Below are 19,145 nucleotides of genomic sequence, written 5' to 3'. Positions count from 1 at the left end.
CCCCGCCACTCCCCTGCCCGAACTGGCTGGAAGAGGAAAGCTGCGACGCAGACGGTAGCCTCAAGCTACAGGGAAGTTATGAGTCTGTCATTAAGACAGGTGAGAGCCACAAGCTAGACAAACTCCGTTGCCTGGCAGGAACACAGGTGGTAAGATCGCCTGTGAAGGGGGCGGGGTTCGCCGGGAAGGAGGGAAGGGAAAGCCTGCGGAGAGGGTTCTTGAGCAATGGGAGAGGCAGGGTGAAAAGACCGATGAGGGGGTGTCAAGGGGCTCCGACCACTCCCCACTGAGTTCTGGGGCACCGGGAGCAGTTGTCATGGATGCAATCCGAGGGGCACAGTGCGTGTCCGCAGGCCCCAGGAAGGAGAGGAAAGGGGTGGCTGGGCAGAGGAGCAGCCCGGATCGCCACCCGTCTACGGAGGTCCCGGCTCCGGCCGCGGGGAGGTGACAGGGACACAACGCCCAGGTCACGGGGATCCCGCCGCCGCCCCTTCCCTAGGCAGCCGCTATCCCCGGGCGCGGGGGGGCGGGGTCTCCAGCCCCTCCCCACGCTCCCGCCCCGCCCGGCCCTCACTCCCCGCCCGCTACGGTGCCTGTTCGCCGGCCAGGTCCCCGACACTCACGTCTTCCGCGGCTCCAGCAGCTCCTCCCCTGCCCGGTGCTCCCCCACCCACTCCCGGCCGAAAGAGCGGAGCGGGATCCGAGTCGCGCGGGGTCCAGCGGGTCGGAACACGTGGGGCTTCCGCGCCCGGAACCGGAAGCGACCGCTCGCCCCGCCTCCGGGCCGTGCTGGAGCCAGTCTAGGCTGTGGGAGGTTTGGCCGGCTCCTTGTGGGGGGCACGCTGTGTTCCGTGGGTTGACTCCCACGCGGGAAAAGCCTGCCCTGGACCGCTGCCCCCAGTCCCAGTCCCTTTTGCCACAAATCAGTCAACTCCCTGGGTCTGGGATTCATTGCCTACTTGGTACAGGGTTTTGTTTTCATCTTTCATGTTGGTTTTGGTGTCTACACCTCCACGAGAGACTCCCCCTCCTTCCCACGCAGTTGTCTTTTCTCGCAAGCGTAAAGAATAGAAAAGAAAGGGCTTGAATGCTGGCTTTTGCATGGACAGACAGCTGTTGCAGCCCCGCTGACACATCCGCTTGTCAACGCTGTCCATCTCGTGAAAAAGGCAGGCTAACACCGTTGGTCTTAGAACTAAAAACTGGAATGTAGTTGGAAGCTCAGCGAGAAGATAGTGTGGTGGTGTTCTCTGTTTGCCTTAGTGTGTTATTTTGGTGCCTCTTTGTTTTATGAGTTGTTCACAGTACACAATATCACTGACTTTTTTGCTTGTAAACATTGTGGCAAAACCTTGACTCTTAAAAATTTTTTAAACATTTTTTTTTCATTTTACATACAACCACTATTCCCCTTCCATCCCCTTCTCCCGCTCCTCCCTCCCCAACTTCTCCTCCACCCCCCCCCCATCCACTCTATAGAAAGGAAAAGGCCTCCTATAGGGAGTCAACAAAGCCTGGCACCTTAAGTTGAGGAAGGATCAGCCTTCCCCTGCCCCTGTACATCAAGGCTGAACAAGGCATCCTCACCATAGGGAATGGGCTCTAAAAAGCCAGCTTATGTACCAGGGATAGATACTGGTCCCACATGGCCAGGGGCCCCTCAAACAGACCAAGCTATACAATTGTCGTCCACATGCAGAGGGCCTAACTCAGTCCATGCAGGCTTCCCAGCTGTTGTTCTAGAGTCTTGAGTACCCACAAGCTCAGGCCTGCTGTCTCTGGATTTCCCTGTCATGATCTTGACTTCCCTTTGCTTATGTAATCCCTCTTTGCTCTCTTCGACTGGATTCTCAGACCTTGGCCTGGTGTTTAGCTGTAGATCTCTGCATCTGCTTCTATCAGTTACGGTATGGAGGTTCTGTGGTGACAATTAGGGTATTCACTATGATTATAGGGGAAGGCCAGTTCAGAAACCCTCTCCACTATTGCTAAGGGTCTTAGCTGAAATCATCCTGTGGGTTTCTGTGAGTTTCCCCAGCACCAGGCATCTCCATAACCCCATAATGTCTCCCTCTATCAAGATATTTCTTTCATTGCTCTCCCACTCCATCCCTTCTTCAACTAGACCATCCTGTTCTCTCATGTTCTCATTTCCTATCCCCTTTCCTCTACTCCCTCCTCAGTTTACCCAGGTGATCTCATCTATTTCCCCTTCCCAGGACAATCCATGTGTACTTCTTAGGCTCTCCTTGTTACCTAGTTTCTCTGGAGCTGTGGATGATAGTCTGGTTATCCTTTGAATTGCTTTACGTCTATATCTATGTGAGTCTTTCTTAGTGTCCTTATTGTTGTCTAAGTTCTCTGGGATTGTGGTTTGTAGGCTGGCTTTCTTTGCTTTATGTTTAAAAACCACCTATAAGTGAGTACATGTGATAATTGTCTTTTTGGGTCTGGGTTACCTCACTCAAAATGATGTTTTCTGCCTTCATCCATTTGCCTGCAAGATTCAAGCTGTCGTTATTTTTTTCTGCTGTGTAGGACTCCATTGTGTAAATGTACCACATTTTTCTTATCCATTCTTCGTCGAGGGGCATTTAGGTTGTTTCCAGGTTCTGGCTATGACACACAAAGCTGCTATGAACATAGTTGAGCACATGTCCTTGTGGTACGATTGAGCATCCTTTGAATATATACCCCAAAGTGGTATTACTGGGTCTTGAAGAAGGTTGTTTCCTAATTTTCTGAGAAATCACCACACTGACATCCAAATGGGTTGTATCAGCTTGTATTCCCACCAGCAATGCAGAAGTGTTCCCTTTCCCCAACAACCTCTCCAGCATAACTTGTCATTAGTGTTTTTGATCTTGGCCATTCTTATAGGTGTAAGATGGAATCTCAGAGTTGTTTTGATTTGCATTTCCCTAATGGCTAAGGATGTTGAGCATTTTCTTAAGTGCCTTTCAGCCATTTTAGATTCCTCTGTTGAGAGTTCTCTGTTTAGGTCTGTACTCCATTTTTTTAATTGGATAATTTGTTCTTTTGATGACCAATTTCTTGAGTTCTTTGTATATTTTGGAGATCAGTCCTCTGTCTGATGTGGAAATGGTGAAGATCTTTACCCATTCTGTAGGCTGTCATTTTGTCTTGTTGACCATGTCCTTTGCTTTACAGAAGCTTTTCAGTTTCAGGAGGTCGCATTTATTAATTGTTTCTCTCAGTGTCTGTGCTAATGGGGTTATATTTAGGAAGTGGTCTCCTGTGCCAATGCGTTCAAGTGTATTTCCCAATTTCTCTTCTATAAGGTTCAGTGTGGCTGGCTTTATGTTGAGGTCTTTGATCCATTTGGACTTGAGTTTTGTGCATGGTGATAGATATGGGTCTATTTTCATTTTTCTACATGTTGATATTCAGTTATGTCGGCACCACTTGTTAAATATGCTTTCTCTTTTCCATTTGATATCTTTTGCTTCTTTGTCAAAAATCAGGTGTTCGAAGATGTGTGGATTAATATCCAGGTCTTCTATTCAGTTTCATTGGTCCTCGTGTCTGTTCTTATGCCAGTACCAGGTTGTTTTCAGTATTGTAGCTCTGTAGTAGAGTTTGAAGTCTTTATTGTATAGGATTGTTCCAGCTAGCCAGGGTTTTTTTCTTTTCCATATGAAGTTGAGTACTGTTCTTTTGAGGTCTTTGAAGAATTTTGCTGGGGCATTGTGTTGAATCTGTTTGATCTGAAATTCTTAATACCTATATAACTTAAAGACTAAGACTTCATATTAGAATATTATACAATAAACAAATGTGCAACAAGTGAGGGCAATGACCTCAAAATGTAAACAATGTATAAGTATCTTGATCAGAGGTAGAAATGTACATTGCATTATGATAAATATATATCAATATATAAAAATGTTTTTAGCAGAGGTAGAAACATGCATACAATAGTTAATATAATTTAACTTTGTATCAATATACAAGAATCTATACCAATGTAATTGCCTATAAATAATAACTCACAAGTATTCACTCTATTACTCAACATTATTATTAGTGTGATTAAGCTCATACTAATCTATTATCCCATCCAGTTTTCCCTTTTCTTCAAAGATATCCCTGAGCCTATAAAATTTTCTCCCAACCCCCAACCCTATACCAATTATAATCAACCCCTAAATTATGTCCCTAACTCTTAGGACAAACTTTGTTGGGAGAGGGGATGTTGTCTTCTAGAATTACTTCCAGCTGTCATGGGTGTGAGGTTCTTTCTATGGGATCCTGTGAAAGTAAAATGATGGTTAAGTTTCAAGATTACTGTCTGGTATAATTACAAATAGTCTCTGAGTATTTGGTAGGGTTTTTCTGAGCTTCCTACTTGGAGGTCTGGCCAGAACATTGTAAAAAAAAAAGTGCACCATTTCAGCTAACCAAGTTGGAACCATCTTGAGCAGCTCCTACCCAAAACAGCTCTTGTAGTAGCGTTATCAGCATTATGACATCATATCAACCAGGTGGAGCCCCATCTTCTTCCTGGAAACTTCAAAGATTACTGCAGGAAAATTCATTGTTCATTGTGGAAAACTTGAACATTATTTATATGGACATATACAGACATATATATTCAATGAAAGGTACAATAGAGAAAACATAGATATGAAGAAAAGTAAAATTTTTGTTTAAATTCTTTTTTCTTTCTGTCCCATATCATGACTCCTGACATGAGACAGAAACTCTGGATTTTTATTTTAACAACATGCTTGGATTTAGAGAGGGGCAGAGCCAGTGTCCAACTCCAAAACCAGCTCTATATATTCATATATATTTAAATATATGTGTATCAATTACCTGATCTCAAAAATTGGATTCCTTTTTCTCGATGATCCTTAGTGGATAGTTAATGTCAGCATCCAAACATCCAGGGTCTCTTGAATTTTTGAAGATGAGTATTTTCCTGCAAAGAACAGAACCCTGCCCCAACCTGTTGGGGCAGCTGGCCCAATCCCTGCGTTCAGGGGCGTGGCTGCTCCAGCGGGGTAGCCATTCCCCTTAAATAGGATTGGGGAGCCGGAAGGTGCCCCGTTCGTTTGCCCCGCGCTCACCTTCGGCTCCGCTGGACCCTTGGTTCTGTAAGTTCCCTTATCTCCCTTTGTATTAAAATTGAATAATTATAAAAGGACTATTTTTGGTTATTTCCAATCTTCGCCGCATCACCAACCCTATATGTTTTTCTTATCACCTGTATGATTGTCACTGTTGTGGATGAGCTGTCATTTCTCCTTTTCAAAAGGTTTCTCCTTTTCAAACCAAATCTTTATTAATTTTTATGGTATCCATAGTTTTTCATCTGTGGAAACAAGAGCAAAACCCCTTTCCTAATGTAGCACATCTCCTGGCTTCCATTGTGAGGTCACCACATTCTTAAAATAAACTGATTTAATTCAGAAGACTTTCCTATTATCCAATGTCTCTCTGATGCTGTTGTCCCTTTTTCATTAGCGTTAAGAAAATTCAAGGTTAATAAAGCATTATGTAATCTATTTCTGGGGGCATTTTCCAACCTTTTCTGTTTATTTAACATATCCTTTATATTTCAATTTGATCCTTCTATAACTGCCTGACCTGTAGGATTGTGTGGTATACCTGTAATATGCTTAATATTATAATAAGCAAAAAAACTGTTTCATTTTCCTAGAGACATATGCTGGACCATTATCTGTCTTTATTTGTGCAGGTATACCCATGATGACAATAACTTCTAATAAACATGTGATTACTGAATCAGCCTTTTCTGAGCTTAAAGCAGTTGCCCACCGAAAACCTGAATAAGTGTCAATGTGTGGTGTACATATTTTAATCTTCCAAATTCTTCAAAGTGGAACACATCCATCTGCTGGCTTCTCAGTTAACCATTGGTACCTCTAATGGTTTGCTAGTTGATTTATGTTCTTGTACAGCTTGAATGGCTGGTGACCTTTGTGTATAGTACCTTATAATGTCCTTCCTAGAATTATGAGTTCCTGGGACTGCAGGAATGTTAGTCTGGGTATTTCATTGCTGCAGCAGATCATGACCCCATAAATTTACTGCAATGTTAATTACATATGGCCTCAGATTCCCTCTTTGACATTCTGGCCCAATACAGTCAACCCATCTCTTGCTTTGTTTGATTTGAGATATGGTTGCAAGTCCTAGAAAGTGAACATCTGCCTCTTGAAGAGTCTAATTTGGATGCCAAGATTCTGGAGTAATGATACTCACATCTGCATCTGTGTCTATCAAACCAACAATTACAATGCCATTTATACACACTCTTAGCTTTGGTCTTTGATCATTTATAAAAGTCTGCCAGAATATATGTTTCCTATTTCCTATTGGAATGTTTGACTTATCCTCCATGTTTATGCCATCATCTAGAGCAGTATTGTCTTTTACAGAAGGCTCTGGATTTTTTAATTTTCCTGGTGAGACATGTCCTCCACAGTTACTGGGAATGACTGGGCCACTTTTGGCTTGAGAGCCTGTGAGAGCCCCCTCAAGGAGTCTCCCGATGGTTTTGGGTTGCCTTGTCTGTCTCTTGTTGATCTGCATTCCTTAGTCCAATGTCGGCTTTTGCCACACCTGTTACATATACCTGAAGGCTGTGTCCTTCTATTTTTGCCATTCCCAGAGGAGATATTATTCCTAGGAATTCTTTGTCTACAATCCCTTCTCAGATATCCTATTCTACCACAATTAAAACATTTGGCATTTTGATGTCTCCTCATTCCTTTGGAAATTGCTTTTCGTACCCAAGATTTAGTATTATAGTCAAATTCAAACTATAAGTTACAAGAGCTTGTTTAATTTCTTTTAGATCATTCATTCCTATAGGTATCCATCTGCCTTCTTGGATCCTTTTGGGCCTTTAGAAGTTGATCCTTTGTCAGAGTAGATTACAGAGTAGGAAGCTAAAACCCTGGGTAAGTCATCTCTGATAGCTACGGGCAATATTGAATCCTGTCCTTGTTCCTTCTTTCCCTGTTAATCAGCTCCAATAATTTTCTCAATTATTTCAAATCTTTTTACTATTGTCTTTTGTAAAGCCTGAATCTCCTGGCCTGTATATATTTCTAGTGATTTCATTGAGGTACCTAGCCTCTGGTCCTCATTCCGCACATGTGATTCCAAGGTCTGGAGTTTTCTCTTTTAAAGATCACATCTCATCCTTGGACATTACTTGAATAGTGTGCGGATTGCCATCCTAGAGAGATAGTCTATTTGTTAAATTTCATAAATTATCATAATTTTTTAAACAAATTTTGATTGTCAAATTCAACAGTATGAATTCTTTCAGATAACTTCTTAGTACCCTTAGATATGAATTCACTTTTGTCTTTCAAATTAATGCTATCTTTTTTAATAGTATTATTTTTTTCAGGTTTCTTTTGATTTTCAATGGTATTAATCCTGTCAACTAGCTGTTCATTATTAGTCTGTAAAGATTGTATCATTCCTAAAAGTTCCATATTCTTTCCTAATGATGGAATGTGGAGAAGAAAACTGAGTCCCAATACCCAATAAATTGAAGTATTCACCATAACCATATTAGCCTCGCATAATACAATTCATAGTATTAGCACAAAAATTAATAAAAGTTTCAGTATTAATGTAGTCTGCCACATTGATTTATTAATTTTTTGTTATGTGATCTGGTAAACTATAATCTCTATTGTACAGCATATGTCATGGCTGCAGAGTTGAGGTTAGAAGCAATGCAACTGGTGGTAACAGGAATGGTCCTGGGCTGCTTTAGTTTCCGAGCTGCTTTAGTTTCCTGCCTTGGTACTGGTTAAATACTGAGAAATATGCTTTCCTTGACAAATTAAAAGCAATTAAATCAATTCCATACACGGAGCATGAAAACCAGAACTCATGGTTAGGGAGCAGAAACTGGAAGCTACACAAGTTGCCACGCGGCAAGGAACTGTGGCAGGGAATGTGGCAGTCATGTGTGCGCTTGGGAAGTTTCCAAGTTGCCACACACAGTAAATTCTGCTGTGGCGGGGGTTCTACAAAAAAACCGCTTAGGTAAAAGCAAGCCAAGTGGGCAGGGTTGGGAGACTGACTGGGCAATGGACCGTCTAGGCCGTTAGGCCGTCCACCTGGTAGGCGTGGAGTCCGAATCCACATGGGCATGCCAGATGTGGAAGGATGCTTAAAGAAATCCCATACTAGCTCAGAATTGAGAAATAGATGGTTATTTATTTAGGGGTAGACTCACAAATCAGAATCCTCTGCTTGAACATAGATCAGAAACCAAATCCCGCAGCGGGAAAAAGCCGTATGCGTGCTCTACATAGGCATATATAGTATAAGAGGCCACACCCCGGTGGGCTGGTAACCACTGGCTGTAAGACTTCCTACAGCAATTTATGGTTATTGTAAAGGGTGATGTTTCTCTGATTTCTTTCTCAGCTTCATTATCATTTGTATATAGGAGAGCTACTGATTTTCTTTTTGACTTAATCTTCTATCCTACCACATTACTGTTTCCTGAAGTTGTAGGAGTTCCCTGGTAGAATTTTGGGGGCTAATATTATATCATATGCAAATAGTGAAAATTTGACTTTTTCCTTTCCAATTTGAACCTTCTTCATCATCACTGACATTTCTATAGTTGGTTTTGTCCTGTATGTCATATGGTGGCATGTGCAGGCCTTTTCTTCTACACATTGCTGTAGACTGCTTAACATACTTTGAACTGGAGATGTTAATCACTTTTGCTGGAGAGGTGGTAAGGGTTCTGCAGAGGGGGAAAATTAATGTTACAGCACTCTTGACCAGGGCTCTTTTGAGGTCCCTTCTGATCAAAAGAATGGATTCTCCCCCTGGCCTGGGTGGAGACCAGCCATTTTGAGCTAACTTGAGAGTTATTCACCTGACTGGGAGAACGCCCTACCAGAATGCAGGCTCACTGATTGATACCAGGCTAAAACAGATGGAAGTGGGGGAAGTTATTCCTTTGATGAGATAATGTACATTTTCTTCTCAGAAACTTGATCTGTTCAGTTCAGGCAGAACCACTTCAAGGGCTCTGCTGGTCAGTCTGCCCTCTGAGTCCTGACTCAGGCTTAATTTTTCCTTTCTTATCTTTATCTCTTTCTTAGGACATTGGCCAGAGCCAAAGTATGCCTTTTATGTTACTTTGGACCCTTTCCATCTTTTTCTGAAGCACCCCTCCCTCCCTAGCACCATGTGGCTGCTTACAAATTTTCCAATAAGGCTCTCAGTTATGTTAGCTCTGAGACATCTTTCATTTGTGTCTGATCTACTGGGACTAAATTCTAGAAACTGGAATAATCCAAAAAATAGAAATTAGAACTTTTTAAAAGATGCCCTCAATTTTTTGTACTACCTGGGAATGAATGCCTTTAGGCTTACCTAAAATTGTGTATTATGTCAGGGTGGAAGGGGCCTTCTTAACATGTCATCAAACAGAAAGCAGCTTCATTTTAGCCATTTTTGAAAGACCATCAGCACTGATAAAGAGATTCCAGTGTATTTCTCTATGGTAAAGCAACAGGGCTGAGAAAATGAGGTGTGGGAGGCCTCGTGCTTGGGGCAACAAGATACAGTTATTGATAGAGTGCCTCCAAAGTAAACAGAATTTCTATGAGATCACAGATGACATTGATCAGATTTATGGGTCTGCGCAGAAAGAATTGTCTGCAGAGACGGTCTCCCAGGATAGCATCTCTCTTGGCCCAATACTTTCAGGAAGGAGAGACACGTAGCCACCTACAGCTGTGACAATTTCTTCATTCCCAAACCCCTATGACCTCATTACCCAGACCCTATAAAGAGTCGAGCCCAGCTTTTTTTTCTTGGCAGACCCCTCAAGTTTCCCAGGTGAGAGGTTGCCTCTCACTGTGTGCGCTAACACGCACAGCCCTGTCCCCTAAGTTCAGACCCCTGTCTCTTTCCTGCCTTCTGTCTCTAGGTTGTCTCAGAAATCCCAGTTATCAATAAATGAGGGAAACAGGATTCTTCACATACTTTTAAACTTACTGACATTTGTTTCTGAATTTGTTCTTTTCACTTTAGCTTGTAATTTAAGAAAGTCCTGAGTTCTGCCTCATGCATCTTAGGGAATCAAGACATACTTTTTGATGAAAATTTAGATGACTTTTCCCCTTTAAGGAGAAATCCCAGTTCATTTATATATAACAAATACAAATTCATTTTATAAAACTTAATGGAGATCCTAACTCTGTTAGGAGATTATATCTCTGTCTTTTTTCATATCTCTGTCTGGGGATAATTCTGCACTAAAGCTTCTGGTATATAGGGGGAGATTTTTGCTTTATTTTATTAATAACATTTTTTCATTTATTTTACATACTGACCACAGTTTCCCTTCCCTGCTCTCCTCCTCTCCCTCCTATTCCCACTTCCCATCTGCCACCTCCCCTTCCACTTCTCAGCCTCCATTCAGAAAGGGGCAGGCCTCCCATGGACTTGAACAAACATGACACATCAAGTTGAGGCAGGATTGAGAGCCCTTCCCTTGTGTCAAGGCTGGGCCAAGTAATCCAGCATGGGGAACAGATTCCCAAAGGCCAGCTAAGTGCCAGGGACAGAGACCAAGCTACACAACCGTCACGCACATGATAGGTCAGTGATAGGCAGAGATTTTGTCAAATTCTTCTATAAGTTTGCCTCACTATCAGTCCTTGCATTAATGTCTGCATTAGGCTCCATCTGATGTGTTACAGGTTTCACTTTGCAAGATGAGCTTTTGGACGAGTCATGGCTTTTCCTAGGGCCCCTTTCACCTCCTTGTTTCTAATGGTGTAAATAAAGGGATTAAGAAGGGGTGTAAGGATAGTATTTAGCACGGACACCACCTTATTAATCTTAAAGGAGGAGTGTGCTGTGGGTCTCAGGTACATGAACAAGACAGCTCCATAGAGCAGAGAGACAACTGTCAGGTGAGAGGCACAGGTAGAAAAAGCCTTTTGGCGGCCAGAGGCTGAAGGAATCCGTAGGATGGTGGATAAGATGGAGACGTAAGAAACGATGGTAAAGAGGAGTGATCCTGGGATCACTAGGATGGTTGCCAGGAGACCCAGTAGTTCCAAAATGCTGGTGTCCGCACAGGCAGCTTTCAGAATGGGACCCACATCACAGTAGAAATGGTTGATGACATTGTTGCCGCAGAATGGCAACTGGACAATCAGCATTGTCTGACAAAAGACGATGGTGAAGCCCGCTAGCCAGGAGCTGAGGGCCAACTGCATGCAGAGATTGCTGGTCATAATGGTGGGGTAACGGAGGGGCTTACAGATGGCCAGGTAGCGGTCAAAAGACATGGTGCCTAGGATCAAGAACTCAGTGGTACCCAGGAAGAAGTGGAAGAAAGCCTGCAGCAGGCAGCAGGTGGTGCAGATGACTGTTTTTGGTACCACAAAGGTTTCCAGAAGTTTGGGGATGACGGTGGTGGTATACCAGATCTCTAGGAAGGCTAGGTTGCAAAGGAAGAAGTACATTGGAGTTTGTAGCCTGGGCTCAACCCAGACAATGAAAATAATGAGTCCATTGCCCGACAGGGTTAATATGTAGATGACAAAGATCACCATGAAGAGAAGGGCTTCTAAGCCTTGGATGCCTGGGAAGCCGAGGAGGATGAACTCTGTGATTGCAGTGCCATTTCTCATGTCCTTTGATCTCCCAGGAAGACTGCAAGGATGGATCACAATCATCTACTACTACTACTACTACTAAATTTTAGTGAAGAGTTAGTGTTTTTTAACTGTTTACTTTTATAGCTTACATTTTAGATACATCTCTTATGAAGAACAGAAAATTGGGCTTTTAAAATAGTTTGCTATTTACTACTATTCATTCATTAATTTATTCGTTCATTCAGTGGTGCTGGTAATGTAATCCAGGGATTTGTGCATGCTAGACAAACCCTCTACCACTGAGCCACAGCTCCTGCCTGCTCCCTAGAACTGAGTACAGTCAAGGAGAGTTAGAATAACAACAATAAAAGGTTGTATCTATGCTCCTTCAGGATATAACTGTATTTCGGGTCCTTCCCGCTCCATATATACACACCCAGTAGGCACAACTTCCTTAATAGCTGATAATTTGACTGGTTCTTTGAGCACCTAAACCAACTTTGAATTCTTAAAATTACACACGTTTGTGTGTGAATGTATGTCCTTGCATGTCATAGGGCACACATAGAGGTCAGAAGACAAGTGGTAGGAATTGTTTTTCCTTTGATTGTGTGGGTTCTGCAGATTGAACCAGGCCACCAGGCTTGGTGGAACACCTCTATTTGCTGAGTCACCTAGCTGGCTCCAAACCAACTTTTAATAGAATTTAAAAATATTAAAAGTAAACTTGAAAGTACTGTTTTTACCATCATATGCTTATGAAAGTAAGAATTATACAAGCAATAGCTTGTCTGTCAACAAACCATATACTAACTTAGTGAATAGTGCATAATGTATACAATGAAATATATATATATATAAAACTGAGAAAGTAATTCTTATACCTGTATTACATTCTGAAAGAAAAGGTTTTTTTGTTTTTTTTTTTTTGTGCTGAGGTTTGAGTCCAGGGCCTGGTAAATGGTAGACAAGTGCTCTACCCTATGCTCTGTCCCCAGCACAGACTCTGTATAGAGTACAGCTATAGTGAAGGAATCCCATCTTATGTGTGTTTATGAAAATAACTAAAAACCATTGCTATTATATAGGTGAGTGGGATACAAATTAGAGAAGATGCCTTAAAATTTATTTTTATTCTAATTTTATTTTTGTTTATATTTTGTTGAGAGGAGGGAAAGGGATTGAGACACAGTCTCTTTGCCTTGACTGACTTGATCTTCACTATTTTGTCCAGCCTGGCCCTGCATATCCTCTTGCCTCTGTCTCTTGAGTATTAGTGATTATGATCTATATGCTTGGTTTTGGAACCAGTTTTTGTTAATGAGTCCACATTCTAATTAAGGTCTTTTCTTTTAAGGGGACTAAATAAACCATTACATACCAAGTAAACAAGATTGTTGAGGAAGTAGAAACGTGTCTAAATTAGAATTTCTAGGGCCAGTTATTTGATATAGTTATAATGCATGCATATTGGGTAAAGAACTGCAGACATTAACCTAAATGAAAGTGAAAAGATAAGCAAATGCTAATGATTTCAAACTAGAAATCCTGGAAAAGCACATTTTGTGATCAATTATCATTCACTGGTAAATAAAATATTCTCATTTGTGTGTGCAAATTCATAGACAAAAATTTTCCTTTGATTCCTACTGATGTTCACCAGGAAACAGTAAAATGACACCCTGTGTTAATGAGCATATTCTGCCTTATGGTAAATTACTATGAGATGAATTGTCCAGTTTTAAATCACCCAAAAACCAGCATGAAGGAGGAAGCTTCTGGTTCATTATTGGGTTGTCTAATTTTTCCCTAATATGGGTGAACATGGACAAGTTGAGGGAGAAAAAAAAATCTTCTATTTTGGTAAAATGCCAATTAACCCAATTAAAAAATGGGGCGCTGAACTGAACAGAGAATTCTCAACAGAAGAAGTTCGAATGGCCAAAAGACACTTAAGGTCATGCTCAACCTCCCTAGCTATCAGGGAAATGCAAATCAAAACAACTTTGAGATATCATCTTACACCTGTCAGATTGGCTAAAATCCAAAACACCAATAATAACCTTTGCTGGAGAGGTTGTGGGGTAAGGGGTACACTCATCCATTGCTGGTGGGAATGCACACTTGTGCAACCACTTTGGAAAGCAGTGTGGCGGTTTCTCAGGAAATTCGGGATCAACCTACCCCAGGACCCAGCAATTCCACTATTGGGAATCTACCCAAGAGATGCCAAATCATACACAAAAGCATATGCTCATCTATGTTCATAGCAGCATTATTTGTAATAGCCAGATCCTGGAAACAACCTAGATGCCCTTCAGTGGAAGAATGGATGAAGAAACTGTGAAATATATACATGCTAGAATACTACTCAGCGGTAAAAAACAATGACATCTTGAATTTTGCAGGCAAATGGATGGAAATAGAAAACACTATTCTGAGTGAGGTAACCCAGACCCAAAAAGATGAACATGGGATGTACTCACTCATAATCGGTTTCTAGCCATAATTAAAGGACATCGAGCCTATAAATTTGGGATCCTTGAGAAGATAATAAGAAGGTGAACTCCCAAACAAAGATATAGTAATCCTCCTGGATATTGGAAGTAGACACGATCGCCAGGCAAAATTGGGAACTTGAGGGTTGGGCGAGACTGGGCCAAGGGAAGATGGGGAGAGAAAAGTGTGAAGGGGAGAATGGGGGAAGCTCGGAGGAATGGGGTGCTTGGGATATAGGAAGGGTGGATATGGGAGCAGGGAAGCATATATCTTAATTTAAGGAGCTACCTGAGGGTTGTCAAGAGACTTGACCCTAGAGGGGTTCCCAGGTTTCCAGGGAGACGCCCCCAGTTAGTTCCTTGGGCAGCTGAGGAGAGGGAGCCTGAAAAGGCCAATTCCTATAGCCATACTGATGAATTTCTTGCATATCACCATAGAACCTCCACCTGACGATAGATGAAGAAAATGACAGAGCCCCACATTGGAGCATCGGACTGAGCTCCCAAGGTCCTGATGAGGAGCAGAAGGAGAGAGAACGTGAGAAAGAAAGTCAGGACCGTGAGGGAACCTCCAGGTGGCGACAGATGGGGAAGGTGACTGAGCCCCACATGGGAGCACTGGACTGAGCTCCCAAGGTCCTGATGAGGAGCAGAAGGAGCGAGAACATGAGGGAGAAAGTCAGGAACGAGAGGGGTGCGTTCACTCATGGAGACGGTGGGACAGAACTAATGGGAGATCACCAACTCCAGTTGGAATGGGACTGATGGATCATGCGACCAAACCCGTCTCTCTGAATGTGGCCAACAGCGGGGGCTGACTGAGAAGCAAAGGACAATGGCTCTGGGCTCTGATTCTTCTGCATGGACGGGCTCTGTGGGAGCCTTCTCAGCTTGGTCGATCACCTTCCTGGACCTGGGGGGAGTTGGGAGGACCTTGGTCTTAGCATAGAGTGGGGAACCCTGATGGCTCCTTGGCCTTGAGAGGGAGGGAGAAGGGAGGGGAGGTGTGGGTGGAGGGGAGGGGAGGGAAGGGGGAGAAGAAGGGGAGGGAAGGGGGAGGAGGAGGGGAGGGAGGGGGGAGGAGGAGGGGAGGGAGGGGGGAGGAGGAGGGAAGGAGATGGGAATTTTTAAATATAAAAAAAAATAAACCATGAGGAAAAAAAAAATAAAAAAATCTCCTTTTTAGACCAAGTCAAGGTTTTCTCTGTAATATCCAAAACTCCAGTATTTCCCATGAAATAGTAAGAAGAAAGGGAGAAATTTTCAACTTTGCATTAATAGCCACTTCAACTGGCTACCTGAGTGCTCTTTATTTTGTTATTTTTTTAATCTAGGGTTTACATGGAATTACCTTCATTTCCTACATAGGGGAGAGTGGCCACCTCTCCAGCTACAAAATGACCTAGTGCTAAATACTCCAGTATTTGGAGAATTAGATGGATGAATTCCACAAGTGCTTGTCAAAAGCTTATTATGTTTCGAGTCCTATAGGCCACTCAGGAACTTGTCCCTTAATCAGGACACACAGAGAGCCTGGACGACCGTTCCGACATGATCCCGAGACTGAACACACACAGTGGAGTCACACACAGGTTTCTTTGGCAATACTCAGAAATACCCTTTGCTAGAGACAGGTGGCCTGAGAGTTGAGGCTTCTCAGAGAAAAAGAAGCCTAAACTGAGCCTTGGAGTTATATAGAAGAATACAGAGAGGGAACAAAGATCCAATACATGTGAACTACAACTGGAGCAATGAATCCCATCTGCCCTGGAGCTGGGAGTCAAGCTTTTCCTGAAGACAGAGTCACGAGGCTTTTGTAGGGGAGGGTCTTGAGTCTTGCTCACATGGAAAGATGCAGAATAGGTGGTACAATGTCAGCCTTCACTCCTAACATGTGCAAGTGGGGTTAAACTTTATGGAGTAGGTTTATAGGTGATACCCGTGTGAGATCATAGCAGCACCATAGCATCCAACCAACCACACAGAGTGTGGACAAGAAAGAGCCATTTCTTCCTTCCTTTCATAAAGAACCTGACTTGGCCCAGGAATAATGAGGATCTTGGAATGGCAATGGAAAAGATACTAATGGAAGGACAGTACCTGCTGAGGGGAATGATCCTTAACAGGAGTGGCAGGTGCAGCAGTATTCAATGGAAGGAATGCTGAGATGGTAGAGGCACTAGGAAATAGGGGGTGGCTCTCCAGACTGCTGCACGGGCAAGGTTGAGTGCACCCTATGAACTGCTGTGATATTTCTGAAGAAAATTGGTTATCTCATATACACAAGCGACAACTACACTCAGATAGGAAAAGCAACTTTGGGAAGTTAAGGTTTCAGAGTTAAAGCACTGGATTAAACATTTGCCTCCTCATGCTAACCAAAATCCAGCCCTATGTTCTCTAGTCATTTTAGTTTTCCGTTAGAAGTGTTCTGATGTGTGCAGTCAAACGGCACTCCTCCACCTGTCCTGAGAGCAGCAAATGAGCTCCTTATTCTCCACGGTGGCCCCTTTGTTGTACCTCATGTTGGTTTTTTTGAGTCCATGTCTTAAGTCTTTAATCTGTGTACAAGTACAGCCCCTAACTTGGCTCCCTTTCACCTGATCGTCTACCCTCTTTCCTACTCACAGCTCAAACACTCACGTCCTTAAGGGTGACCCCCAAACTTCTTAGCATAACATTCAAGGCCATTGATGACCTTGCCTTAACCACTTTTCCAGCCTTACCTGCCTCTTTTCTTTTCCCAGTCTGTTTTCTACACTGAATCACTCAGTTTCAAAGTCCAGCAAATCAGTGCCATGCTTTGGTAAACAAACTGTTGTAGCACTGCCAGACTCATCTGCTTTTTATGCTGTAATAACAGACTTGGGCAGTTGCAACAGAGACCATGCACCTCTCCAGTGCACCTAAAACATTCTCTATAGCATTCCCTTAGCAGACAAAGTTTACTCACCTTGCTCTAGTTCCCAGAGAGAGCCATCCTCCCTTTATTTTCCACCAATTGCACAAGGGGCTTGCATTGGTTTAATACCCTTCTCCCACTATCTTCATTGTGGACTAAGTCCTACTAGACTTCTGGATCTCCACTTAGGAGCATGCTCCATGGAAAGTCTTCCTCAACTTTCTACATCCAGGCCAGCTAAGAGGCTGTATCCACATCCTTCCAAAAAGCCCTGGCCATGTCTGTATCTGAACACTTAAAGAATTGTATTATCTTTTTGGCTTTATGTGTAGATGCTAAGCGCTTAAGTCTCAATAGTATTTGCAGAACCAATGCACTGAACTGAGTGGGGAACAAACCCTTGAATGATATTTCCTAAATGATATATAAGTGCATAGCTTATTGTCAGTATGCCCCAGTTCTCTGTAAGTTTATGTATACTGATATATACATGCATTTATATGTAATATGTGCTTATATTTTAAACACCTGTGTTGTGTCATAACCAGAACAATGTACTACATAATCTGTTTCCAAGTCTATGCTTGCTCCTAGATTCTCCTTCTTCAGATTTTGCTGCATGTAAATCTCCCTGCTCCATCTTTCTCTAAACAGGAAACACAGTTTCTATGTTCTGTTTTTGCTACCAGCATTTCCAGATTTCCTGAGTACACATATCTTTCTTAACTCATTTAATGCTGACTGTCTTGAGATTGTGTTATTTTTTCTAGGTTCTGTTGTTGCAATAAAGAACCTTGTCCTTTTAAAATTTTTTCATAGTCTTAGAAGAAGAAGAAAAAAGAAAAAGTGTTAATAGATTTGTTTTCTTTTCTAGATTTGAGCTGAGGTTTAAAAGTGTTCTAAGCCTTGTTTATTTTAATTTTTTAATTGTTGATAAAGACAAATTCAAGTTTTCAAGATTTTGATCATGGAGCCAGTTTGAAGATTTTCAACACGACAGAGGCTTAAACCAAGGACACCATGTAGAATATATTCTATAAGGGGAAGCTAACAACAATCACTACTTGAGGCCACTAAGGTAGACCTTTAATAGACAGCCATTTGGAGTTCCATTCAAGGATAGGCATTCTGCTTCGGTACAGGAGATAAATGTCACGTACACTGAAGTAGGCTGAGGGCCTTATTGTGATTTTTCTGTACGAGACTGAAAGTTATTTGCTAGATACTACTTGAAGATATCCATGCACCAAAACTAACTATTTCTTTATTTTAAAGAAAACAAAACATTATCCTAAACAATCACCGTTTCCTCTCTGTAGCCAATAGATACTCACAGCACTGAAGATGCTCAAGAAAGCAGTTCTGGTCCAGAAGTGTGTCTCTGGTCACGGTTCTACTGAGAGAAAAGAGGTCTTGTTACAAAGACAGTATAATCCTAACAGAAAATGTTTATTCTACTTCCTGCAAAGGAAAATGAAACCTCTTTTAAAACTGAAAGCAAGTGCCTTTTTGCCTCATTAAACTTCCTTCGTAAATCGTGGGAAAAAGTGGGGAAATTTGACAGTGTTTAGAAGAAATACATTGAGTGTGAACCACGGATCACTTCATGCCAAACCAAGTTTTCTTCCCTGAAAACAATGATTTGTCAATGTGGTTCTTTCCTAGTTTCCTCTGAGACACCAGTCCCCATGGATGAGCTTCAGATAGTCCTGGGAGAAAAGGAAGTTCTCACTATGTTTATTCACGAGTCAAACTCAAAAAACTCAAAAGTTTTCTGAGTCCTAATTGGTATCCATCGTCCTTGTACTCTTAAGCTAATTAATCTAATCTGAGAACTCACACTATTACTAAATGTTCAGTTTCTTAACTTCACTAAGGTCGGAAATCAGGGAGATATGACTGGTTAAGTGAAGAACTTCATATGAATCATGGATAAGAAAAATTTTTAATGGTAATGCAACTCGTCAAGTACCGAGGAATTTGAGAGTGAATGGAACAGAGTTATATTTGAGCTTTGTATAAACTATCTGAAAGAGATAAATGAAAAGTCAGAGGCTGGCAACGCTATATAGAAAGCTGGTAGAGGGA

General features: G+C 42.2%; 2 protein-coding genes across 3 annotated transcripts in view; both read right to left on the bottom strand.

The window, feature by feature from the left end:
* Znf202 (zinc finger protein 202) overlaps positions 1-740 on the bottom strand; it is a 37,851-nt gene extending 37,111 nt beyond the window's left edge. The window contains exon 1 of one of the 2 annotated variants that reach the window (XM_038322863.1): positions 624-740. The gene's annotated coding sequence lies outside the window, so the exon portion shown is untranslated. The remainder of the gene's footprint in view (positions 1-623) is intronic. The other variant, XM_038322861.1, reaches the window with a different exon arrangement.
* Positions 741-10,751: 10,011 nt separating this feature from the next.
* On the bottom strand, positions 10,752-11,690 carry LOC119808789 (olfactory receptor 6X1). Its single transcript, XM_038321234.1, has one exon. It carries the CDS (start codon positions 11,688-11,690, stop codon positions 10,752-10,754), a length of 939 nt encoding a protein of 312 aa, XP_038177162.1.
* Between the last annotated feature and the right edge of the window lie 7,455 nt (positions 11,691-19,145).

Source organism: Arvicola amphibius, chromosome 3 (assembly GCF_903992535.2).
Source record: "Arvicola amphibius chromosome 3, mArvAmp1.2, whole genome shotgun sequence".
Classification (NCBI taxonomy): domain Eukaryota; kingdom Metazoa; phylum Chordata; class Mammalia; order Rodentia; family Cricetidae; genus Arvicola; species Arvicola amphibius.
The sequence above is the reverse complement of the archived record's forward strand: the minus strand, read 5'-3'. Positions and strand labels throughout refer to the sequence as shown.

Excerpts from the sequence above, each read along its gene's own strand:
- LOC119808789 (XM_038321234.1), bottom strand. The coding sequence starts at position 11,690 with ATGAGAAATGGCACTGCAATCACAGAGTTCATCCTCCTCGGCTTCCCA.